The sequence below is a fragment of the Ranitomeya variabilis genome, chromosome 8 (genome assembly GCF_051348905.1).
Source record: "Ranitomeya variabilis isolate aRanVar5 chromosome 8, aRanVar5.hap1, whole genome shotgun sequence".
In the NCBI taxonomy this organism is placed as follows: Eukaryota; Metazoa; Chordata; class Amphibia; order Anura; family Dendrobatidae; genus Ranitomeya; species Ranitomeya variabilis.
The window spans coordinates 84,862,729-84,889,928 of record NC_135239.1 but is presented as its reverse complement, the minus strand read 5'-3'; the positions used below and the strand labels follow the sequence as shown (position 1 = coordinate 84,889,928).

Genomic DNA, 27,200 nt, shown 5'->3' with positions numbered 1-27,200 from the left:
TGTCTCTATTTTAAGTTTGATTAGTGTTCCCAAAATTTAGCTGCCATTTAGCACCATTTAGCTGCCAGCAAACTAAAGGCACACTCCACAGTTCTTCATGCCCTTGTCAGTCTCTAGTTGAAAATCCTTATCGTGTGAATCAAGTCCCGACTTGAGTATGGTTTTATGAGGTTGGCACACATTTGAAACGTCTCATCCCCAACAAAAATAAATGGCATTGGTGGTCCTTCAGTGATCGGAAGAGGTTGTGGCTGTGGAAAATTAAAATTATTGCCATACAAACATTGTCCCATGTCAGAGTTTTTGAAAGTCTGTGAGTCATTTCCTCATCCAAATGAGCCAACGTTAATGGCAGCAAATCGACACTGAGCATCTGCAATCACCATGAGAACAATAGAAAATTATTTTTTATAATCAAAGTACTCAGATCCACTTCCAGCAGGTTTCAGAATCCGAATGTGTTTGCCGTCCACAGTCCCCACGCAGTTTGGAAAATTACAAATTTCCTTGAATTTTTCGGCATTTTTCAGCCAGAGTTCAGTTGTGGGTTGGGGAGGAATTCTACACGCAGAACGTCACACAATGCACATCAGCTGTCTCCAACAATCCCAGAAATGGTGATAGTCCAATCTGAAATTGAAAATGTAGAGATCTTAAGGTCTCTCCGATAGCCAGGAATCTGTGGAAAAGAAAATCAGTACATGGCTTTTAGAACAATAATATTAATGACAGGTTTTTATCTTTCACTTTCAAAATTACGTACCTTAGGGTCACCATCAGACATTCCTCAGCAGGAATTGCTCTACATAGCTGTGTGTCCTGCCTGGTGATGGATCCTCTGACATAGCAGCAATTCTTGGAAGCTCTGTTCAGACATTCTTGTATACTCGAAAAACTTTTGCGGGTTTTGACGAAGCTTGGTGTACCATGGGTGGAAGGCTCCATGGCTCTCTCGGACTTCAACAATGGGGTGTTGCCAATAGCAATGATGACGTCTTCTCCATTTTTCTCTTCTCCTTTCTTCCTCACAAGCCACAGCAAAAGTAAAAGCCAATTTCAATGATAAACCCAGATTCAGATTGAAGCTCTCCATGCTAAGATCCATCTTGCAGCAGGATACAGCATCAAAAGAAGAGCATTTCATCTGTGCAATGTCTCTATATATAGAAATCCCATAAGCCACGCCCATTGGGAAATACAATACACATGCGCATAAACAAAGCAAATGCATGCAAAAACGCATACAAATGCATGTACACACAGTGTTTTTATGCCGTCATGCAGAAGATAATGCGGAAAAAATGCTGCATAAACATAGTTGAGGGTAAAATAGTCAACTAGCTGAGTCAGTACCAGAGAAATGGGTCTGTCAAGAGTGATTGCACGAGATTTTATCCATTTCACATGACCATGTCTCCCTTCCGACACTTAATGTTTGTAGAATGCTGGAAGAGGGGGCATACAGTGACATCATAGGGAGAAAAGTCACAGGAGCAGCTAAGGACCGAGGACAAGTAAGCATCACACAGGCACCGTTTCCGACCTAAACAGACATGACAGTTAGGTCAGTACTGTGGTCATCTACTTTTTCACTACCTATGGGCACGTCCTTTTTATGATTGGGCAGTGTCATACTTGGATGAAAGTACACATCCACAGAGCTGAATTAAATAAAATGCCCAGTTTATTAAAAAAATTAAAACATTAGGTATATGTCAGTACCGTAATTTATGTGCCCTGTATCTCTACAATGGAGTGAAGAAAAAAAAGATTTTTCTGTAAATTCCTGCTACTGCAGGAATGTACAGTTCATAAAGCAAAATACAATTGGATAAAGCAATTGATTTTATGGCAATGATTATATTATGTATATCATATCGTATCAGTGTCAACCGTTGTTCTTTTTCACACAAATATGGTAATTTGTACCTGTTCCTTTAAAATATAATCACACAATATTAATACACACCATCTGTATTTTCTTTTAATTCCTTTTGCTTCCAAATTGAATAAATTCATCTTAAACAATTAAGTCTTTTCACAGAACATTAAATATTCTCAAATCCTCTTTTTTCTGTAGTAAAAATATTTAATCAAACATTTTTATATCACAAAGCAAATATATTAAATGTAAAAAAAATCTTCATAACAAGCATATGGTTCAATACTTAGCAAATGACACAACTGTCAAGTACAAAACAACAGCCCCAAATTGCTCTTTTATTCTCTAAGTATTCCATTAAAATATGCAAATTTAAAAGGTTTATTATAAAGCTCTGTAGAAGGCGTTTTACTGGAATTTTCAGTCCTGGCCTTGGAAATGCCATTGAAAATACAATGTGAAAATGCAATCTGCATGAAATGTTACTATAATGTAAAACTCAAGGATAGATTTCTAAAACAAAACATTTTGCAACAATTCACAAAAAAATCTTGTTTTGATTTTAGACATATACGTTGAAGATCTATTCACCAAACTATTTCCAGACCATTGTGTTATCGTACTTCTTAGTTTTGGCCTACCTGTAAATTTTTTAAATATACCTCTGAGGTTTTAAGATTTGCACGCTACATTTGGACTATGCACTTGCATAAATGAAAGAGAGCATAAACCCTGAGAAATAAAAATTATCTAAAGTTATATAAGACAAATATATTGTCTAAATGTTGCCTCCTAGCATATTTACACAGCCACTAGTGTTGAGCGATACCGTCCGATACTTGAAAGTATCGGTATCGGAAAGTATCGGCCGATACCGGCAAAATATCGGATCCAATCCGATACCGATACCCGATACCAATACAAGTCAATGGGACTCATGTATCGGACGGTATTCCTGATGGTTCCCAGGGTCTGAAGGAGAGGAAACTCTCCTTCAGGCCCTGGGAACCATATAAATGTGTAAAAGAAAGAATTAAAATAAAAAATATCGCTATACTCACCTCTCCGACGCAGCCGGGACTTCAGCGAGGGAACCGGCAGCGTTGTTTGTTTAAAATTCGCGCTATTACTTGGTTACGTGAATTCCCGGCTTGTGATTGGTCAGGTCGGCCATGTTGCCGGGACGCGGACCAATCACAGCAAGCCGTGACGAAATTACGTCACGGCTTGCTGTGATTGGTCCGCGTCCCGGCAATATGGCCGCCCTGACCAATCACAAGCCGTGACGTCACGGGAGGCTGGACACGCGCTCATTTTAAAATGGGCGCGTGTCCAGCCTCCCGTGACGTCACGGCTTGTGATTGGTTGCGCCGCGGTCAACCAATCACAAGCCGGGAGGCTGGACGCGCTCATTTTAAAATGGGCGCGTGTCCAGCCTCCCGTGACGTCACGGCTTGTGATTGGTTGCGCCGCGGTCAACCAATCACAAGCCGGGAGGCTGGACGCGCTCATTTTAAAATGGGCGCGTGTCCAGCCTCCCGTGACGTCACGGCTTGTGATTGGTTGCGCCGCGGTCAACCAATCACAAGCCGGGAGGCTGGACGCGCTCATTTTAAAATGGGCGCGTGTCCAGCCTCCCGTGACGTCACGGCTTGTGATTGGTCAGGGCGGCCATATTGCCGGGACGCGGACCAATCACAGCAAGCCGTGACGTAATTTTGTCACGGCTTGCTGTGATTGGTCCGCGTCCCGGCAACGTGGCCGACCTGACCAATCACAAGCCGGGAATTCACGTAACCAAGTAATAGCGCGAATTTTAAACAAACAACGCTGCCGGTTCCCTCGCTGAAGTCCCGGCTGCGTCGGAGAGGTGAGTATAGCGATATTTTTTATTTTAATTCTCTCTTTTACACATTTTAACATTAATGTTGTTGCGATACCAGATACCCGATACCACAAGAGTATCGGAATCCCGGTATCGGAATTCCGATACAGCAAGTATCGGCCGATACCCGATACTTGCAGCATCGGAATGCTCAACACTAACAGCCACATATCTTCTAAATGAAAAAGAAAAAAAAATGAAAAAGAAAAAAGAAAAATAGAGAGAACAAAAAGAAAAGAAAATAGTAGAGAACAATTCATATTTATAACCTATACCTCTCTGTTCCTCTTTGGTCCCCCATTATTCTTATATTTTTATCTTTTTGACATTTTAAATACATTTTCTCCAGAAAGTGTCACATTTTGAATCTGATTTGATGTAATGTGGATTTTTAAGTACCTTTACATAGATGAATTTTGTGCTAATGTGTGACATTAAATTAGAAAAATTTAAACATTTAGGCATGCATATAAAATTGAAATCTCACCCAGCTTTTGTGAACACAGCCAAGTTTCTGTTCAACAAAGCTTTGGGAGATATATGTGAAATGTACCGCATGTTGCTTTGGTTTTGACATTTTTATCGATTACGGTATCTTAAAACAAAACCAATCTTTATTATTATTATTATTATTATTATTATTAACTCCCACAACCATATTCAAAAAATTTTCAGTACCTGGAATTTACTCTCATGCAATACATTGTATTTAAATGGGTCTCCATGATTAAGAGAGATTTCTGATTGCCAAACTGTGACATCTCTACAGTCAGGCATCCCATTTATTTGTAACGTGAGTCATATTACCAGAAGTATGCAATTCGCATACTTGCAGTTATGCGCCGACCAGATACTCATCCTCTTCTCTCCATGTTCTATACTTCATGATCTGATAGCTCTGCTATTGTGTATTGTCCAAATTTTGAGCAAACAATAGATGTAAGTAAATACTGTAGGTGCAAAGTTTAGCCTCATACATTTAAACCATAGTCCTGCTATTTAATTTGACCCTGTCTTGTATTGCACCTTTGAATGATTCCATAGCTCTATCTTGACCTTTATTTTCAGATTTCATATATTCAAGCTCATTTATTATAGACTATGGGAGCTTCACATTATTAGTAATAAAAGACAACATACCTCATCGATCCCTTGAGTTTACAAAATGATTACTAAATAAAATAAAATATACCTAGAGTAGAAATATAAGCTAACGTTCGACTGAACCAAAAGCTATTGCTTGCTTATGGTTTTGCCTCCTAGGACTGTATAAGTTGCTTTACTGGCAATATTGATCATCCAGACAATTATTCGTTTGAACAATTACTATACTGCAGATGGAGACGAGATGCGTCAGCTCGGCATTTGCAAAGCATCTGGAGAGCAGCAGGCTGTCTATACCTCATATGGAAAATTGGGAATTGCATAGAGAGAAAGAATTTCAATAGCTTGTTACTATAACACATCTTGGGCACACGCGGCGCTGAGAATTACTGGATCTTTTGTCATAAACTCTGCACATAATGCATGAAATGTTTGCAGCTGTGCCTTATTAACATCAAATGTGCACTTATATTATACATCGCACATCGGGTTAGGGGTATATGGGAAAGCACTAGTTTTGTTCATGAGAATCTTGGTTGACATAAAAGGCCCGAAAGGCATAAACGTGTCCACTATCCTCTGTCTTCTACTGTATGTATTCACTTGCTTGTCATTCATCTATTCTTAGCGATACTTCTGTGAACGCGGCCGCACTGGGTCCATTGGAGACGGTTGCATCCTCTTTGGGAACAGTTGGGGTGGCCTCTGCTAAGCTGGCTGTGACCACCGACTGCTTTTCTTCTGGGGTTTTGCTGTTCATTTCATTCTTGATATCCAACTTGTCTTCTTGATGAATGGTTATCTTGACCTGACCATTTTGGGCAGGTATAGTACTGGCTAAAGTATCATAAAGGAACTCATATTGCTCCTAAAGTGATAAAGAATGATACAGATTAACATTTAGATTTCTGGAGAGCTGTTCACATATACTTATCAATACTGTTTAACGCTTACAAGGTGCAAAATTAGACCAGACTGTATTAAAATCCATCAAATTTATCATAATAGTTTATGCTATCCCCCATATTTTATGACTGCTCTAAGATTTCACCATCTGTTGGTCTATATTGTGCTTGAAATTTGCTCTAAATTTTCAAATGTTTTTTTTCCGCAGATTACTGCATATTTTGTTGCCATTCTCCTTTTCTGGCAAATAAGCCACTTTTCAAGTAGGTCATGTCCCTTTGCTGCGATAATTGTCTAAAACATAGAATAATTAAAATGCAAGTAATGAAAGGCTTTTTTGGCTCAAATTACGCTACAAACTATTTCATTTAGCTTGATAAGTATGCTCCAATGTAAGTACTTAATTCATTATTCAAATTGGAGACAATTTATTAAGCCTTTTTTGCCAAATAACTGGCATAAAAGGTCAAAAATGTTTGCACAATGTGTAGATGTGCATAGGTTTAATGACTTTTGGCAGTTTTATGCAAGTTTTTTGAAAAGTGGCAAGAGTTAAGTGGAAGAAGTGTGGCCTATAACTACTAGACAGATTTGCTATAATTGCAACACAATAGTGGCATAAATTATAGAAAAAAATTGACTCAGGACTGGAGTACATTTCTATCGGACAACTAAAAGATGTGCATCACCGGTCTTTTACAGTACCTTGAAAAAGTAATCATACCCCGTGACCTTTTCCATATTTTTTCACATAATACCTACAAAACTAAAATACATTTTTATGGGATTTTATGTGAAATACCAACACAAAGTAGCAAGTATGTCTGAAGTGTAAAGGAAAAAATGATAAGGTTTTCTAATTATTTTAAAAATATGAATGTGAAATTTGTGATGTGAATTTGTATTTAGTCCTTTGTAGTCTGATACCCCTAAATAAAATCTTGAGTGACTAATAGCCTCCAGAAGTCACATAATTAGCACATTGAGTCCACCTGTGTGTAATTTAATCTCGGTATAACTACAGCTGTTCCAAACAAACCTCTGACGCCTCTAAAGAATGTTAGGATGCAAACCGCATCATGAAAACCAAGGAACACAGGTTAGGAATACATTTGTGAAGAAGCATAAAGCAGGGATAGGTTATAAAAAAAAAAAAAAAACATAGCTCTGAACATCTCACAGAGCACTGTTCAATCCACCATCCAAATATGGAAGGAGTATAGCACAACTGCAAACTTACTAAGACATGAATGCCACTTAAACTCACATCCCAAGCAAAGAGAGCGCTAATTAGAGAAGCAGCCAAAAGGCCTCGGTCACTCTGGAGGAGCTACAGAGATCCACAGTTCAGGTGGGAGAATCTGACAACTGGATAACAATTAGTGATACACTCCACAAATTTGGCCTTTATGAAAGAATAGCAAGAGGAAAGCCATTTTTAAAAACAAGTCATAGGAAGTCCCGTTTGCAGTTTGCAAAAAGCCATGTAGGGGACACAGCTATCAGGTGGTACAAGGTGCTCTGGTCACGTGAGACATATGAGACACTTTTTTAACTAGATGCAAAAATCACTATGTGTGGCAGAAAACTTAGACAGCACATTACCCTGAAAACACCATCCTACCACCAAACATAGTGGTGGCAGCATCATGGTGTAGGGATGCTTTTCTTCAGCAGGGACAAGGAAGCTGGTCAGTGTTGACAGGAAGATGAATTGAGCTAAATACAGAGCAATCCTGAAGGAAAACCTGTTACATGCTGCCAAAGACTTGAGACTGGGGTCAAAGCTACAATGGAATGGTTTAGAACAAAGCATAATCATGTGTTTCAATGGCCCAGTCAAAGTCCACACCTGAATCCCATTGATAATCTGTGGCAAGACTTTTACATTTCTGTTCAGAGACGCTCTCTATCCAATCTCACTGAGCTAGAGCTCGTTTGCAAAGAAGAATATGCAAACATTTCAGACTCTAAATGTGCAAAGTTGGTAGAGACATACCCCAAAATAGTTGCCGCAGTAATTGCAGTGAAAGGTGATCCTACAAAGTATTGACTCAGGGAGCTGAATACAAATGCACATAGCAATTTATATTTTTAAATAATTAGAAAACCATATATCATTTCCTTTCCACTTCACAAATACTTTTTACCAGCGTTGGACTGGAGCACCTTGGACACACCAGAGAAAATAATTCTTTGGGCCCTTTATGTAGCTACAAATAAATAAATACAAGACCATCAATTGTGTGGTAAAACACGCTAATATCAGGGTACAATATAAGGTAGTGCGCGTCTTAATTATGTAGAAGGGGTTGGGGCAGCCCCCCTCATAGAATATAATGTAGCCTCCCTCATAGAATATAATGTAGCCTCCCTCATAGAATATAATGCAGCCCCCTCATAAAATACTGTAGCTCCCCTCAAAGAATATAATGCAGCCCCCTCTCATAGAATATAATGAGCCCCCTCTCATAGAATATAATGCAGCCCACCTCATAGAATATAATGCAGCGCCCCACAAAATATAATGCAACCCCCTCATAAGGTATAATGCAGTCCCCACCATAGAATATAATGTAGCACCCTCATAGGGTATAATTCAGCCCCCTCATATAGTATAATGCAGCCCCCATAGACTTTACTGTAGCCCCCTCATAGGGCATAATGCTGCCCCCCTCATATAGTATGATGCAGCCCCCAGAATATAATGTAGTCCCCTGAGAGCATAATGCAGCCCCACCACAGAATATAATGTAGCCCCCCATAGAGTATACTGTAGACCCCTCATATAGTATGATGTAGCCCCCAGAATACAATGTAGTCCCCTGAGAGAATAATGCAGTCCCCCCACAGAATATAATATAGCCCCCTCATAAAGTATAATACAGCCCCTCTCCACCTCCATCATTATTCTCCCCTTCCACCCCCATCATTACCTTCTCCCCCACCACCCCTATCATTGCCCTTTCCACCACCTCCATCATTGCCTCCCTCACCACCACCTCCATTGTCTTTTCCACCACTACCATCATTGTCCTTTATACCACAACCATCATTGTCCTTTACACCACAACCATCATTGCTTTCTCCCCCACCACCCCCATCATTGCCCATTTCAACACCCATCATTGTCCATTTCAACACCTCCATGATTGCCTCCCCACCACCATCATTGTCCTTTCCACAACCCCATCGTCCTTCCCCACCACCCCATCATTGCCAATCTCCAAAACACACATCTCCAATACACACACACACACAGCACCGCACCACTCTCTCTCACTCACACACACACACAAAGCACCGCACCACATATACACACATACACAATCGCATCAGTCTCTCACACTCACACACAAAGCACCACATGCACCACATACACACATGCACGCAGACAGGCACACAGCACCACTCATCTCTCGCAGCCCATCCCGGCAGCCTCTTCCTCGCCGGCAGCTTTCTGTCTGAAACAGCCATGCGCTGAATGATGATGTCATCCAGCTGCGCTGTCTCAGACAGGAAGCGCCGGGCAGAATGCCAGGATGTGTTGCGAGAGGTGAGTGGTGCTGTGTGTCTGTCTGCATGCGTGTGTATATGTGGTGCGGTGCTTTGTGTGTGAGTGTGAGAGAGTGGTGCGGTGGTGTATGTGTGTGTGTATGTGGAGCTTTGAGTTTGTGAGTGAGAGAGAGTGGTGCGGTGGTGGTGGGGCTTTACATGTGGGCAGTGTTAGCTGCAGCCAGCGGCTAACACTGCCCACTATTAAAGTAAAATGGTATTTACTCCTCTCCATGCCCATGGGGGCATGGAAAAGCATGAATATTAATTTTTCTTTAGCAGCGAGGACAGGCGTGGCTTCCTGTCACCCGCTGTTGCTCCACTGGCACAAGGTGGGCCCCCTTGACTTAAGGGCCCCATAGCCACTGGCTGGGGGCCCCTAGAGCAGTGAAGGCCTTAGGCAGCTGCTGGCCAGTATGCCAGCAGGTGTCAGTGCCTGGGCCCACTGGAGAATCCTCCGGTTCTCCGGTGGGCCAGTGCGACCCTGCTTTCTACCTTGTTTTGGTATATAACATAAAATCCCAATAAAATATAGCAAAGTTTGTGGATGTAAGGTGAAATACTATGGAAAGGTTCACAGGGTATGAATACTTTTTCAAGGCACTGTGTATACATTAAAGTTTACATATAACAAATATAGACTTATTACCCCCATTAAAAAATGGTCTGTCAGCAATTTTACAATGTGAATCATCAAAATCACTTCTCTTATCATATACTTACAAAAGAAGACACCATTCCTGACCGCTGGCGACGTAAATGTTTCACTGTCTGGAACACATCAATGACTTCTTCAACCTGGGCACTTTGAAGAAGATTCCAGAGGCCACAGAATGTCCCGGTTCGCTTAGATCCATCACTTTGAAAAAAAAATCAATTACATAAATTACTATACTATACAGATTTTTTTTACTTAGCTCTTTGTAAGTACATGTATAAATGTGAAAGTGTGCAAGACTAATGTGTGCAGAATGAATCGCAAAGACCATATAAACTAATTAGCCATGACACGAAGACTAACTGCTTAATATTGTGTATGCCTCTCTCGTGCTATCAGACCCATTGAGGTGTAGAGTCCACAAGTCATATAAAAGTGTCTTGTGGTATCTGACACCGAGAGTGCAACAATATCCTAATCTTGTAAGTTACAAGGTGCGTCTCTTTTGATCAGAGTTGTTTTTCTGGAAAATCCCATAGACGCTGGATACAAGTCAGATGTTGTAATGTTTTTCAAACTATTCTTAAATAATTTTTGAAATGTAAAACACATTATTGTGTTGAAAGAGGACACTGCCATTAGGAAATATCATTGCTCAAAAAAGTCTGAAATTGTGTAGTAGGATCCCGCCCAGAGTATCACACTACCTCACCAAGTATGCCTTTTTCTAATACAGTGGCTTGCAAAAGTATTCACCCTGTTGGCCTTTATGTGTTTTGCTACCTCACAACCTGGATTTTCACTGGTTTAGATTTCATCAGTTCATGTAAAGAGCACGACTACGGCTCTGAACATTTGGTTTTATTTTTATTGTGAAGCAAACAACAAATAGGACAAAATAACTGAAAACTTCAGTGTGCCTAACTATTCACCCCCTAAAGTCAGTACTTTGTAGAGCCTCCTTTTGCAGCAGTTACAGCTGCAAGTTGCTTTGGATAAGTGTCTATGAGCTTTTCACATTTTTCCACTGGGATTTTTGCCCATTCCTCATGGCAAAACTGCTCCAGCTCCTTCAAGTTAGATCTTGATGTCTGATTACTGCAATCTTGATGTCTGATTACATATTCTCAATTGGATTAAGATATGGGCTTTGACTAGGCCACTCCAAAACATTTACATGTTTCCCCTTAAACCACTTGAGTGTTGCTTTAGCAGTATGCTTTGGGTCATTGTTGGAAGGTGAACCTCCGTCCCAGTCTGAAATCACTGACAGGCTGAAACAGCTTTTGCTCAAGAATATCCCTGTATTTTACACCATCCATCTTAATCTCAATTTGGCTAATTTTCCTGTCTCTGCTGAAGCAAAAAACATGCCCACAGCATAATGATGCCACCACCATGTTCCACAGTGGGGATGTTGTTCTTGGGGTGATGAGCTGTGTTGATTTGGTGCCAGACATAGTGTATACCTTGGTGGTCAAAAAGTTCCATTTTGGTCTCATCTGACCACAGCACCTTCCTCTATACATTTGGGGAGTCTCTATCATGTCTTATGGCAAACTCAAAACGAGCTGTACAATTTTTGTGTGTAAGTAATGGCTTTTTTTCCACCCACTCTTCCATAAAGGCCACCTCTACAAAGTGTATGGCTTATTGTATGGACAAATATTCCAGTTTCTGCTTGGTAGCTCTGCAGCTCCTTCAGGGTTACCTTTTTTCTCTGTGCTACCTCTCTGATTAATGCCCTCCTTGTGCAGGCTGAGAATTTAAGTTGCAGGTTTGTTGTTGCACTATGTTCTTTCCATTTGATATTAATGGATTTGATGGTACTCCGGGAGATTATCAAAGATTGCGATATTTTTTGATAACCCAACACTGACTTGCACTTCTCAACAAGTTTGTTCCTGACTTGTTTGGAGATCTCCTTGGTCTTAATGGTGTTGATTGGTTAGTGGTGCCTCATGCTTAATGGTGTGGCAGCCTCTGTGGACTTTCAGAAAAGATGTGTATATTCTGATAGACTATGTGAAACTTAGATTGCACACAGGTGGACTTCCTTTCACTAAGCATGTGCCGTACAATGGTATTTTCTCGTACCAGAAATGTTTAATGGTTTCATCGCAAAAGGGGTCAACACAAATGCACTTGTCAATTTTCAGTTATTTGATTCCATAAATTTAATTTATGTCTATATTTGTATCACTTCATTTCACCAACTTAGACTATTGAGTGCTGATGCATCACACAAAAATCGGATTACAAAAATATTTAAACACAGGTTGTAATGTAAAGAAATAGGTAAAATGCCAAGAAGATGAATACTTTCACAAGCCACTGTACATCTTAGTGACATCTCTTTCCCAGGTACACGACGCAAGATGCCTTTACTGTAGTTATCAGTTATCGTCTTTTAACTAAGTATCGTCTTTTTTACTGCTGGTTTGTTCAAATCTAAAAGTATTTCAGTCTGGAAATGAACTTCATCAGGATCTTCATACATCCCTCTTCAGTTGATTTTACACTGTCTCACATACCTCGCGTTTCACCTAGAGTACCAGGTGCGTGTATAGGGTGAGACCTATTACTCAAGGGCAATGGATGGGGAGAAGCTGCCAGGAACCTGACTGTCCAACTAGCCTCAAGCACGGCTCGGACCCCGGCGACTATTAAGCTATATTTTTCTCTGAAATGCCAAAGTGTTTTAGATTTAAACATTTATGGCTGGAATCACACAGCCACTGTCTGATACATGCTGCCCATGACTCGGGCAGCAAGTATCAACTGTCAGGTTCCCTTTGTTTTATCAATTTACGGTGCAGATTTCACATTTTGCATTAGGGTGAAATCCATAACAAATCTTCATCAGTCAGCAAGAAATCCTGCAAATTGCAATGTGAAGTTGCTACAAAATTAGCTGCAGAAAATATATACATGAGCTGAACTTACTGCGCTTTTCAAATGTTTTAATAGATCATAAAAAGTATAACAATAGCCACAATTAAGCATCTTTAATTACCTGCAGTGGACAACAAGAGGAACTGATTTGTCACGTCTGTTCTGCTCCTCCAATTTCTTGCTTGAAATAATTTTTCTGATTTTCTCAATCATCTCCAGTAGCCCCTTAGTTTCTTTGGGGAGAACATCCTCCCATTGGTTGTAATGGAACTGAGAGACTTTTCTGATATCTTTCCTCTAAAGCATAGAAGCATATTATGTGATATTAACGTCTTATCTGTATGAACTACTGTATATGTAATAGTAATACATTTAAACAGAAACTAAATGTGTTACCAAGATTACATTAATATTATTAGTAAGCTTTCATTTTTTTTCTCCTCTTATTACAAAAACCATAGTTTTTTTTAAATTTCCGTCGACATCTATATGACGACTTGTGTTTTTGTGGGACGGGATGTAGTTTTAAATAACACAATTTAGTATACCATTTGTTTTTATAGCATTCATTGTGCAGTAAAAATGACCTGGAAATATGATAGGCCTCGTCATTATAATTATACTGATACACTTGAATTAAAGGTGGGTCTATGGTTACGGTCTTCCCCTCCTGCTCCGACCACTCCATCTGCAACCGGTGTTTCAATGGCAGCTCACTGATTTTTCAGTCACCTACTTCCTGTTTGAAATGTTGTGCCTCTGTGGGAACAGTTTGTTTTCCCGGAAAACGACCATGGCTGAAGATTAATCAGTATAACAATGCCATTATGGTTATGTCTTTACTTTATATAGCTAAATCCTGCTGCCAGTTTCTTTTAATTTCACAGTTTGTGCTGTTTATTTGGGATTTTTAAATAGGTATTTTACCAGCAGGAGATTATTACTAGAGGACTAGTTGTCTTGTGCCATGTAGTCCTGCTTTTCTGTATAACCCCACCCCCATGACTGATAGGCCGCTTTCTGTCAATGCACAGCTGCCAATCAATAGTGTTGGGGGCAGAGCTATACAGGGCTCAGTATTCAGAGAACTGGTAGATCTACAGCAGATAAAACAGGGATGTTATTATAATGACTGCAAACAGCCCAGTAAGTGTTACATTGCTAGAATCAAGGTCTCTGTCCCTAGATAATGCTGCTCTCAGATTGGGTACTAAAACCATGGTGACAGATTCCCTTTAATAATGACTAACTGAATGTTCTACTTCTTGATTTTCATAATGGAAACAAGTTTGAAATTTTGCATTTTTTTCTATAGTTACTGAATAAGTATTCCAGATTTAAATGTCTTGACTTTTGCTTGCTTGAAAGTGAGGAAATGGCAAAAGCCGAGATATCCAATGTTTAGAACATACCTAAAATGTTATCACCAAAATGCTCAAAAAACAGGAGAAAAAGTAAAAAAAGCGAAGTAACTGAAATGGTCTTACCTTAGCATGCCTGATCTCAAAAGAGCGTTCAGTGTAGCTACCACATGGATTTTCATCTGTGAGATCAACTTCAAGATCATTATATGACTTGGACTTTTCTTTCCAATATGGTGCACAATCATCTTCCTGTATAAGCACAGATGACAGCTGCTATATCCACATACAGTAATTGTGCCCCATTCATCTTCCAAGGTTTGTGTATATCAGCATGATAATATATTAAATGTCAAATAATGAGGAAACTATTGGATCAATTATAGTATATTCCTGATTTGAAGATCAACATTATAGAGAAGATTGGAAAGCTCAAAAAGTTGATAAATACAAAATGTGACTCAGTGCAAGGTGTATTTTTATAATTCAAATCTATAATACTCACATTCTTCTCTACGTTTAATCCAGAAAGCATCACAATTGCTTTAATTTTTTTCTGGAAGATCATTTGCCAAAATTCAGATGTTGTATTTTTCAGTGGGGCTTGGGCTGCTATAATTGAGCGAGTTCCCCAATATCCCTAAAATAAAAAGGAAAAAAAGACAATGTTTGAGTTTACAAACTGCATTTCATAGTAAAAGTAGAAAATTATTCCAATAATTCATGACCCCATAGTAAAATAGTGAAGAACTTTTGGAATAACTCTCTGGGCCTCTATTAAAAATGTATTTTCCTCATAGTCACAATTTAACCATAGACCCTTTGATTGGTGAGAAAAAATGGCTGTGTCGCAGTAGATGGTCATGACTCATGACCGATATACAGTACATTCCCTTTTACTAATTATATTTTTGCACAGTACAATGTATAATAAGAATAGCGCTGGACACCTGAAATACTAAGGGTTGTCACAATTTCAATCCTTTATGTAATTTTGCGAATAGTATATAAAAGCAACATATTACATTGATTATTTCTGGTTCCTACAGTCATCTACATCTTGTTTCTATAAAGTGACAACACTAGCGAGAGACTAATGGTTATCTATTAATAAAGTTGTATTTTTTTTACAAGGCCTGCAGCCAAACAAACAAAGACATTTATAAGTATACTAGATGGTGGCCCGATTCTAATGCATCGGGTATTCTAAAATATGTATGTATGTATGTATATATATAGCAGCCACACAGCATATAGCAGAGGCCACGTAACACAGACAGCCACATAGTATATAGCACAGCCATGTAGTATATAGGAGCCACGTAGTCTATAATACAGCCACGTAGTATATAACACAGCCCACGCAGTATATAACACTGCCCACATAGTATATAACACTGCCCACGTAGTATATAACACAGCCACATAATATATAACACAGCCCACATAGTATATAATACTGCCATGTAGTATATAACACTGCCGCGTAGTATATAACACTGCCCAGGTAGTATATAACACTGCCCATGTAGTATATAACACTGCCCACATAGTATATAACACTGCCACATAGTATATATCACTGCCACGTAGTATATAACACTGCCCACATAGTATATAACACTGCCCACGTAGTATATAACACTGCCCACATAGTATATAACACTGCCACGTAGTATATAACACTGCCACGTAGTATATAACACTGCCACGTAGTATATGACACTGCCCACATAGTATATATCACTGCCCACATAGTATATAACACTGCCGCATAGTATGTAACACTGCCCACGTAGTATATAACACTGCCCATGTAGTATATAACACTGCCCACGTAGTATATAACACTGCCCACGTAGTATATAACACTGCCACGTAGTATATATCACTGCCACATAGTATATAACACTGCCCACGTAGTATATAACACTACCCATGTAGTATATAACACTGCCACGTAATATATAACACTGCCGCGTAGTATATAACACTGCCCACATAGTATATAACACTGCTACGTAGTATAGGACACTGCCCACGTAGTATATATCACTGCCCACGTAGTATATAACACTGCCACGTAGTATATAACACTGCCGCGTAGTATATAACACTGCCCACGTAGTATATAACACTGCCGCGTAGTATATAACACTGCCCACGTAGTATATGACACTGCCACGTAGTATATGACACTACCCACGTAGTATATATCACTGCCCACATAGTATATAACACTGCCACGTAGTATATAACACTGCCGCGTAGTGTATAACACTGCCCACGTAGTATATAACACTGCCCACGTAGTATATAACACTGCCCATGTAGTATATAACACTGGCCACACAGTATATAACACAGCCCACGTAGTATATAACACTGCCTGCGTAGTATATAACACAGTCCATGTAATATATAAGTAGCATTTAACATTGCCCATGTAGTATATAAAATTGCCCACGTAGTATATAACAAAGGCCACACAGTGTATAACACAGCCCAAGTACTATATAGCACTGTGGGCACCATATCCCTGTTAAAAAAAGAATGAAAATAAAAAATAGTTATATACTCACCCTCCGGCATCCAGCGGAGCTGTCCCTATGCGCTCGATGCAGCCGCCAGCTTCCGTTCCCAGCGATGCATTGTGAAATTACCCAGATGACTTAGCGGTCTCGTGAGACCGCTACGTCATCATCTCGCGAGACCGCAATGCATGGCCCGGAGCGTCGCGAGGAGCGGGAAAGGCGCCGGACGGTGAGCATATAATGATTTTTTATTTTTTTATTATTTTTGACATTAGATCTTTTTACTATTGATACTGCATAGGCAGCATCAATAGTAAAAAGTTGGTCACACAGAGGGTTAATGGCAGCGTTAACGGACTGCCTTACACCGTGTTATGCCACGGTGTAAGGCAGTCCGGTTAATGCTATGTGGGCGCTGACTGGGGGGAATATGGAGGGGGCACTGACTGCAGGGGAGTAGGGAGGGGCCAATTTGCGGCCGGACTGCGGCCGTTGCTGATTGGTCACGGCCTCAGGCCACGACCAATCAGCGACGCGGGATTTCCATGACAGACAGACAAACAGATGGAAGTGACCCTTAGACAATTATATAGTAGAAATGTATACTTATTTCCCTAATGTGTAAATATCACCAAGATTACGGATCATTCAGATCTACTCAAAATAAAAATATGTATCTAAGACATCATACTGTTATGAAAGAAGCATTGATGTAGACAGAATCCTCAGAGTCACTATCCTCATCTGAAGACATCTCTGAGTCCTCAGTTTGTTCTCTTTCTGGCTCATCATCCACTTTGACCTGGACACGGTTAAATTCATCTGTAAATAAAAAAGATATATAAAGTTTGAGCAGTAAAATTAATGTAGATTTTTTTAATCAGTGTTGTATATGACTAGGATTTTTTTTTTCTATTACATATACTAGTTTAATAGTTTTTAAGGTTGAAGGTACAAATCATCATCAAGCTCATCATACAGCCTTAGGGCCCTATAACATTGTGTTCTGTATTTTCAATGGCCCCATCAGAGCTTACATCCGAACCCCCCTCTCTCCCACAGTACAGGATTTGGGCATATGTGCCGAAGGGGGTCATAGTCTATAATGGTGCAGATGGAGTCACAGTGTGCTCTGCTGTGCATCATTGTTTTCCGCATATGAGCACAGGAGGCGGACAGCTAAACATAGTAGACTAAGGGCACTGTCACACTAAACGATTTACCAACGATCACGACCAGCGATACGACCTGGCCGTGATCGTTGGTAAGTGGTTGTGTGGTCGCTGGGGAGCTGTCACACAGTCAGCTCTCCAGCGACCAACGATGCCGAGGTCCTCGGGTAACCAGGGTAAACATCGGGTTACTAAGCGCAGGGCCGCGCTTAGTAACCCGATGTTTACCGTGGTTACCAGCGTAAAAGTAAAAAAAAACAAACAGTACATACTTACATTCCGGTGTCTGTCCCCCGGCGTTCTGCTTCTGTCCACTGTGTCTGTGCCAGCCGGAAAGCACAGCGGTGACGTCACCGCTGTGCTCGCTTTCCGGCCGGCCGGCGCTCACAGTGCAGAGAAGCAGAACGCCGGGGGACAGACACCGGAATGTGAGTATGTACTGTTTTGTTTTTTTTACTTTTACGCTGGTAACCACGGTAAACATCGGGTTACTAAGCGCGGCCCTGCGCTTAGTAACCCGATGTTTACCCTGGTTACAAGCGAACGCATCGCTGGATCGCTGTCACACACAACGATCCAGCGATGACAGCGGGAGATCCAGAGACGAAAGAAAGTTCCAAACGATCTGCTACGACGTACGATTCTCAGCAGGATCCCTGATCGCTGCTGCATGTCAGACACAGCGATATCGTATGGATATCGCTGGAACGTCACGGATCGTACCGTCGTAGCGATCAAAGTGCCACTGTGTGACAGTACCCTAAGTCTTAGTGTCCACCTCCAATTGTATACAGCCAGAAATGATGCACAACAGAGCACACTGTGACTCCGTCTGCAACATTATGGTAAATAGTCCCATACGCCTGAATACTGTTCTGTAGAAGGTTTCAGAAGTAAGCACCAACGGGACCACTGAAAGTAGGAAAACATTGCAATGTGAAAGGGTTGATCTAGTGGAAGGCAAGAAACCCATGAGGATGATGCTAATTGCCTCATATTAGAGGAAAGCTTTCTTTCTGACTCCACATACAGCAATCAGCTAGTTCCTTGGATCAACATCCCATCACTGAGCCTAGAACCCATAACCTGTAATATTTTATTTTCAAGAAAGGCCTCCTGGCCTTCTTGTACTTTTGAGGTGAATCAACCATAACAACATCACAATCCATAAGCTCATATAAGGCTCTTGTGTGGGGTTATTTGTTTGGTATAGCAGAGGCACCAGAGGTGCAGAGACAATGCACAGACAAGTAGTATCTGCTTAACTAAACATTTCTTTGAAGTCTCATGTGCATGGCAAGACCTGTGACCAGGGAGCATCATATATTTAGTCTTATAAGCCCATAGTACTGCGCCTTGGGCTTCAGATAAAATAATCAGAAAGCACCAGCTTATATAATAATCTAGTTATGAATAGCACGCATTTCAGACAGAGTTAATATAATCAAGCAATTACAAGAATGCTTGCATCATTAATAATTGTAACTCAGTTATTTAAACAGAACCTGTCAAAACTTGCTAGTTTATGCTCTTATTTTATTCTCACTGCTCTCCTGAGTATTCCATTTATTGAGTTGTTAAAACCATCCATATGGTTTCAAAGGTATGGGCTTTGTTACTGGGTGATAATGTTTATGGTCTTTATCAAGAAGGCGTGGCTTACAGAGAAATTATGAGGAACAGCCTAAGGACACTCCACTGAGAATCCTGTAAGTCACGCCCTCTTGGAAAAGACCATAAAAATTAGTACTAAATAAACAGGCCCATATCTCTAGAACCGCATGGTGGGTTTAAATTAAACAAAAAAACAATACTTATGGGAGCAATGAGAATAAAATAATATAAAAAATTGGCAAATTTTGATCTAGCGACCGATCTTCTTAAAAGGAATCTTATACTGTGATAGAAACTTTTATACATATGGTCAGTTTTAAAGCTCATGTCTGTGGCCATATATTGGTTCCAAGTTGTACAGAGTTGACATACGGTACTAATACAAGAATGAGCACCTCCGTATGCTTTGGATTTCATATGGAATCAAAGAAAAGTTCCCTGCTGTGCAACTAAGGAAAAATATCTCTGTGCACACATCACCCAACAGTATTTGTGACAATGCACTTAGGCTGTGCAGACCTGTCACAGTTCTGAGATGTGTGTAAGTCCGTCATGTGTGACTCTAGAGAACTCTCTATGATACACAATTCCATACCAGTATGCGTAACACCCCAGGGTCCTGGTTGTTACAGTGGCATTGCTTTCTTCACGGGGATAGTGATGTCACGCTTGGAGCCAAGGGAAGATCTTTTCTATCAGGTAAACACATACATGCAACATGTTCACACTCCAGGCCAGAAGGGGGAGCGCTGAACCCGGCTTTCCAGTGAGCTGCTCTGGATATAGATTCTGGCTGGAGGGGAAGTCAGTGAGCAGACTGTCAGGAGGACAGGAAGAGATCAGTCAGACATTGAGTGTCAGAAAGACTGAAGGGGCCGTGTAGCCAGAGTTGCTACAGCTCCTGGAGAAAGAGAACTGAGAAGGAAAGGATGGTTTGTAGAAAGTGTTCAGGAGAGCAAAGCACAGGAGAGAGACACCAGGGTAAAATAGCAGTGTTTGGGCTACCTCTCTGGCCGAGTGCAGTTTCCGGTAGCCAGAAGACCGAGGTTGTGTCGGACTCTAGGAGGCACAGCAGAAACCAGCAGGACAGCTGGATTACATATCACCTGTCTGCCCTAATACCCAGGAGGCACAGTGGCATATAGAGCCCAGGTTGTGATAGAGACCCTATAAAAAGGCTCTAGTCACCTGTCATATGGATTTGTGTCCTAACCTATATGGAGGGCAGAGAGAACTGTGAGGACCTTGCCAGGAGCCATAGGCAGTAAAGGACTACAACACCACCTCGCTATGAGGAAGCCTTTCATCTCCACCTGGTAGAGGGGACTCAGAATTTGCTTCCAAGCCAGCCGGACCCTGTCTATACCTTCTGATCTGGTGCCCTGGACTGTGGATATCTGAGGTCCAGTAAACCAGGTAAAGAGACTGCAAACCTGTGTCCTCCATTCTTTACTGCAGCACTCATCATCCTCATCTATACACCGGGAGTCCTGGGGACATACTTCACCTGTAGGAAGTTATGCCATCTAGCTGCCATAACATCACCCCCATAGGACCCCTTTAAGCAGCGTCAGTCCCCACTGACCAAACACCACAGGTGGCGTCACAAACACAAACTTTATTCACCAAACCCTTAAAAGACCTTTCCCCCTTTAATTGGGCACCCAGGGCCACGGACTGGGTCGCAGCCACCATGACATCCCCGTTAAGTGTGACCGAACCCGGTACCGAGTATCCCCATTGCCCTGGTGGGTGACTAATATGGTTATATACACTTGCTTAGAATGTGAACGCCAGCTATCTAATTTATAAGAGCATAACATTGTAGCATGTGGATCTTCTATGTATATTGTACACATATGGATATCAATATATACGATCTCTTACATGGAACAACTGAGGAGTGGCGGTTCTTCTCTTTGTTATCCTGATGGTTTCCTGTTGTCTGTGGTCTCCAGTTTTTATATGAAGGTAATCTCTAAAAATGTAATTTCACTCCAGTTATTTCATATATTAATTTTAAGATTGCCATGTGATAAAACTCATGGTGATTTTACAGAATGGCTCTGTTTACACTAACACACAATAGCAGTGGTTTGTTGTTTTTATAGAATATTTCCATTGAATTTAATTTAACTTTCCTAAGTTCATATGACACCATTTTCATTAAGTTAGCCTTTTTTACAGGATGAAGCATTTTCTCTCTTTTTCCAGAATAGTGTAGTTTGATATTTGGTGTTATAGATATCATGCTAGTATAATGCTAGTGTCATGCTTATCTGCGTCTTTACATAAAACTGCAAATAATCCCACTGAATTAAAGTCTCTCAGTAAGTTTCAAAACGCACAAAAAATCAAAAGTTCACATCAGTCTCAGACAACCTCAAGACAATACCAATGTATTAGTTTGAAGAATAAAGATGTGGTCATTAGGTATGAGTGAATGTGCTCGGTTATGGTGTTATCCGCCATGCTTGTGTGCTAATAGAGTATCTTCACCATGCTCGAATATATGTTCGAGTAGCCACGGCTGCATGTCTCGCGGATGTTCGACAGCCACAACACATGCAGGAATTGCCTAACAAACCACGTTCGCTCATTACTAGTGGTCATAGCTAGGCTGAGGGACTGGCAGAACCCTAGGTGTTGACTTCCAAGAAGAAAGGTAGCTAACAGGCTGAACTGTCTTTGCCAGTTTTTTTTAATAAATAAATTAATTACATTAAAAAAATAACCAGACCGTAGTAATAAAGATAGATTTCTGCATTTCCATATATTTCCTCCCCTTGCCTTTCTAACTCCAGACACCATGTACCTTTTTTGTACTATTGGCTAAAGTGTTGACAATAGACACAGGATTAGGGCAGAAAAGTGATTTTTTTTTTCCAGGAAGGAAAGTCGAACTGAGACTGGTTAAAGTGCTTTTTTTATTAAAATAGTTCCCTTAAAGGGAATCTGTCAGTAGTATCAACCCTCCTAAGCCGTTTATATGGGCATCTATGTCATAGAAAGTGGAATAAAATGATACCTTGAGATCTGTGATTCGATGTTTTATTCCAGAGTAGTCAACACATTTTCATTAATATGTAAATGAGCTGTTAAGATCTATTTGGTGGGACATGGATCTCCCTGAGAATCTGCCACCAGAGCTTTGGAATACATGTAAATCAGGAGTGCAAACTATCATTTATTATATTACATGTCTCATATTGGTAACATTCACTTTCACGTAAAATAAGCTCTGGAGGCAGATTCTCGGATATCTATGTCTGGCCCATAAATCTAATAGCTCATTTACACATTAGGAAAAATGTGGACAACTCTGGAATAAAAGATCGGATCATAGATATCAAGGCTTTTGTTTTCCAGTGAGGCTTTCTGTAGCCACTGGCCTGCTGGAAAACATAATTTCTCTGTTAACTAAAAAAATTCCATAATATGATATTTCAAAATGAGTTTTGTAAAGGAGACAAGTCAGCCACTTCTGGTTTTTTTTTCTACCTTACCTGAAACTCATAGTTAAGCAGAGAAGGTTCGGAGGGTTGGTCGCTTTTCTTCATGTTGTTGAGTGAATGTGGCAATTCAAATGTGCTGATTTCTGTCTCACCAAACTGATTGTATTCCACCAAAGACTTATGTATGAAGATGTACTGGGACTGTAAGTAAATCACATAAAATCACATATGTGCTCCTCTTTTCTGTACAACAATGGCAAGTATTCCTTTAATAGTACAAATCACAGTGATAAAATAAGAGTAGTGCCATGGCTGCTCTATACTCACCTCCACTTGCACCATCAAACAGCGTTGACGTCTCAACTGTACCACATAGCCATAAACATCCACCCTGCCCTCTGCCTCTAGACCTTCCAACATGGCATCAATGCTTATATAGGTTCCTGTACGTCCAACACCAGCACTGAAAATAGAGGGTCATATATGTTATAGGCTGTAAATGTGCAATATAGATGCTGCAATCATAGAATCTTAGAATGTTAGAGTTGGAGGGGACCTCAAGAGTCATCATGTCCAACTTGCTGCTCAATACAGGAATCACTAAACCATCTCAGACAGATGTCTGTCCAGCCTCTTGTTGAAGACTTCCATTGAAGGAGAACTCACTATGGTTCATGGCAGCCTGGTCCACTTAGTGATCACCCTCACTGTCAAAAAGTTTCTTTTAATATCTGATCTGTATCTTCTCACTTTCAGTTTCATTCCATTCTTCTTGTGTTTCCATGCGTAAATGAGAATACTGATGATCCCTCTACCCTGTGACAATCCTTCAGATATTTGTAGACCGCTATTAAGTCTCCTCTTAGTCTATAGCAAAAGGTAAGACTGCTGCTCTTTGCTACCTACCACTGATTATTTTATATTGCAACACTAAGGGTCATAATATAATATACTGTAGATATTAAAGAAAAGTGAAGAATATGCTGAGAAATTAAAGAAGCAATTGTATTGCTCTTATGGGAACCCAGGCCACTTTGGCACCAGGTTTCATAAATCTGCTGCAATTCTCTCCATTAAAGAAGAACTCCAATATGCAGCAAGCTATGGAATATGCCTCGATTTTCAATTGTAATGTGACAGAAAAAGTCTCCCTATGAAATACATAGCTATAGACTTTCATATTACAGCTTAAAACACCTTGTATGGAGTGATAATAGTATGTCAGGTAGTGTGCAGCTGTGCTGTCTGCACGAGGCTTTATAGATGAAGTTGACTTTGCTGTGTTGCTATATATTTAATTTCTCTTTATATCAAAGATAAACTCCAAACCAGCTAATACAAAATGTTTCCTACAATTTTATTCAGATTGTTCAACCCATTGTCATCTAAGAGCATCAGCTGCATATTTCATTCTAGTGAAAATATTTTAGTATTACCTGCAATGAACAATTATTGGACCACTGAAAAAATTGCTCAAAGCGTTGACCCTTCGACGTAATTTCAGCAAGAGATTGGGATCATCTGGCACACCATGATCTGGCCAAACAGTGAACTGGATGTGAGTGATGTCACGCTCTGATTTTTCACGCCGCTATATTGTGGATAAAAAGCAGTGGTGATTTTAATTCATATGTAACCTATGTAAATTGCTCATTGTATATTATCTTAACAATAGTAAGATCTTGTAAAATCTATCATTAAATTGGTGAAATAAACATGTACATACATTTATATCAGTTAAAGTAAGATATTCATGAGAAATGTGGTAAGAAGTATCAGGGAGCAGTTGGCTGCCACCATAGGCATGGACTGCAGCAGAAGTACCAAGGGTCAGCACGGAGAATCAAGTTTCTTCTGGGTTCTCCAGTTTCCTCCCACACTCCAAAGATATACAGATAGAGAATTTCGATTGTGAGCTCCAATAGGGTCATTGATGATAATCCCAGTAAAGCGTTGTGTAAGTTAATTGTAACCTGACATCAGAAAATTGCCTATCAAACTAATCCCCGACTCCTGCAGGAAATTATCTGCTCATTAAAATGATGTTTTCATTTAAAATATGTGTATAGTGGTTTTGCTATAGTTATAAACTAAAAAAATTCTTAATTCTTCCATGAGTGGAAAGCATTACCTTGAGTCATCTGTGCCATGCGGTATACTGGTGGAGTCACTATGTCATGGTGTGAAGAGATGTCCTTCCCCTTTGATCACTAACCCAGTGATATCAGCACTGACATCTTTGAAAGCCTTTGCACACACTTTCATGATCTCGGCCCCGACCGCCTCTGTCATATGTAGCGAGTATGGGGTCGCTGAGCTGTACAGCTAGGCTTACTGCACATGACAGAGGCATTCGAAGCCCCGTTCATGCAAGTGTCTGCGAAGGATTTCAAAGACATGGGCACTGACATCACCTGGCTCAAGCAGTCAGTCAATGGGAAAGGACTTCTCCTCACACCATGACTTGGTGACTCAGCCAGTATACCATACTGTACAGATGACTAGGAGAAATGTTTTTCCACTCGTGGAGGAAAGTTTTAATTTAATAACCATGGCAAAACCACTACACATGTAGCTTAGCTGCAAACGCCATTGTAATTATCATGTAATTGATTAGCTTAATAGACAATTTTCTGATGGCAGGTTCCCTTTAATGGCTCTATATCAGTCACTAAAATAAAAATACATTATTTTTCAAAATATAGTTAGAAGAGTAGGGAAGCTAACTTGTCCCATAAGGGGCCAAATTGTAAATATTTTAATTGGGATCTCTTCATAAGGCCATGCAAAAACATTGCTCTGGAAATCCAACTCTCATGTAGTCCCATATTCATGATTCACCTTACAACGTTTTGCCCCAAGTACAGAAATGTAATTGCCCATGCAGTAAAAACATATGGAGTTATAACTTGCTTTTTCCTTAACTATACACAAGAAATTTGACAATAAAATGCTTACAGCCAAGAAACATCAATCTGTGGTTTCTCTGAGACCAGTTGTTATTGCTTTCACCAAATGTTTTATTTCTGCTCCTGCGCTGAATTGGATGGGAAGTCTAGGAGGCCAGATGGTCAAGATCACAAGTCGCCCATTTGATTTAAATGAATGTAAGCAGATTTCCAAGTGCCTGCTCAAGACTTTGCTTTGGGTAACTTGATATTCTCTAAAGTTGAACTTTTGTGGTAAATGCCCAGTTTTTCCCATGAATGACACCCTCTAAGGCTGGTTTCACGCTTGCGTTTTTGTCTGCAGCGTTTTTTCCCCCTATATTTAACATTGAAAACGCATGCGTTTTTTTTGTTTGCGTTTGGTCGCGTTTTCAAACGCATGCGTTTTTTTTCTGCATGCGTTCATTTTAAAAATGCAACCTGTAGTATTTTTTTGCGCGTTTTTTTTGCCGCGAAAAAACGCATGCGTTTTTTCGCGGCAAAAAAATGCATTGCTGTCTATGTAAACGCATGCGTTTTTAAGCACATGCGTTTGTTTGCGTTAAAAACGCATGCGTTTTTATAGAAAAAACCCAGAAAACAGACTGAAAATCCACCCACCACCATCAAGGTGATAAAAGGGATCCAAACCCTAACCCTAACTCTACCCCTAACCTCACCCCTAACCGTTTAATGAACATTTTCTGACAGTCAGTGCCACGTATTTAAGTGCCACGTATTTAAGTGCCACGTACCACGTATTTCAGTGCCACGTATTTCAGTGCCACGTACCACGTATTTCAGTGCCACGTATTTCAGTGCCACGTATTTCAGTGCCACGTATTTCAGTGCCACGTACCACGTATTTCAGTGCCACGTACCACGTATTTCAGTGCCACGTACCACGTATTTCAGTGCCACGTACCACGTATTTCAGTGCCACGTATTTCAGTGCCACGTACCACGTATTTCAGTGCCACGTATTTCAGTGCCACGTATTTCAGTGCCACGTACCACGTATTTCAGTGCCACGTACTTAAGTGCCACGTATTTCAGTGCCACGTATTTCAGTTACGTTTAGGGGTTAGGGGTAGGGTTAGGGTTACGGTGACCAGGACATTCTTCTAATAAAAAGCTACCCCTAACCCTAACCCTAGTTAATTCTACTATTAGTGGATTTTCTAGTTGATTTTTTCATGGGAAAAAAAACGCATGCGTCTAAAAAACGCGGCGTTTTGCCGCGATTACATGC

At 40.4% G+C, this 27,200-nt stretch overlaps 1 protein-coding gene across 3 annotated transcripts in view; it reads right to left on the bottom strand.

The window, feature by feature from the left end:
* Positions 1-3,933: 3,933 nt before the first annotated feature.
* Positions 3,934-27,200, bottom strand: part of PTPRC (protein tyrosine phosphatase receptor type C) — a 210,470-nt gene continuing 187,203 nt past the window's right edge. For all 3 annotated transcript variants that reach the window (XM_077277741.1, XM_077277742.1, XM_077277744.1), the window contains 10 exons: positions 24,458-24,612; positions 23,349-23,484; positions 23,073-23,222; positions 21,454-21,544; positions 17,472-17,602; positions 14,752-14,886; positions 14,373-14,498; positions 13,007-13,182; positions 10,056-10,191; positions 3,934-5,739 (listed from right to left, as the gene is read on the bottom strand). In XM_077277741.1, coding sequence (XP_077133856.1) covers positions 5,482-5,739; positions 10,056-10,191; positions 13,007-13,182; positions 14,373-14,498; positions 14,752-14,886; positions 17,472-17,602; positions 21,454-21,544; positions 23,073-23,222; positions 23,349-23,484; positions 24,458-24,612 — 1,494 coding nt within the window. In that variant the 3' untranslated portion in view covers positions 3,934-5,481. The remainder of the gene's footprint in view (positions 5,740-10,055; positions 10,192-13,006; positions 13,183-14,372; positions 14,499-14,751; positions 14,887-17,471; positions 17,603-21,453; positions 21,545-23,072; positions 23,223-23,348; positions 23,485-24,457; positions 24,613-27,200) is intronic.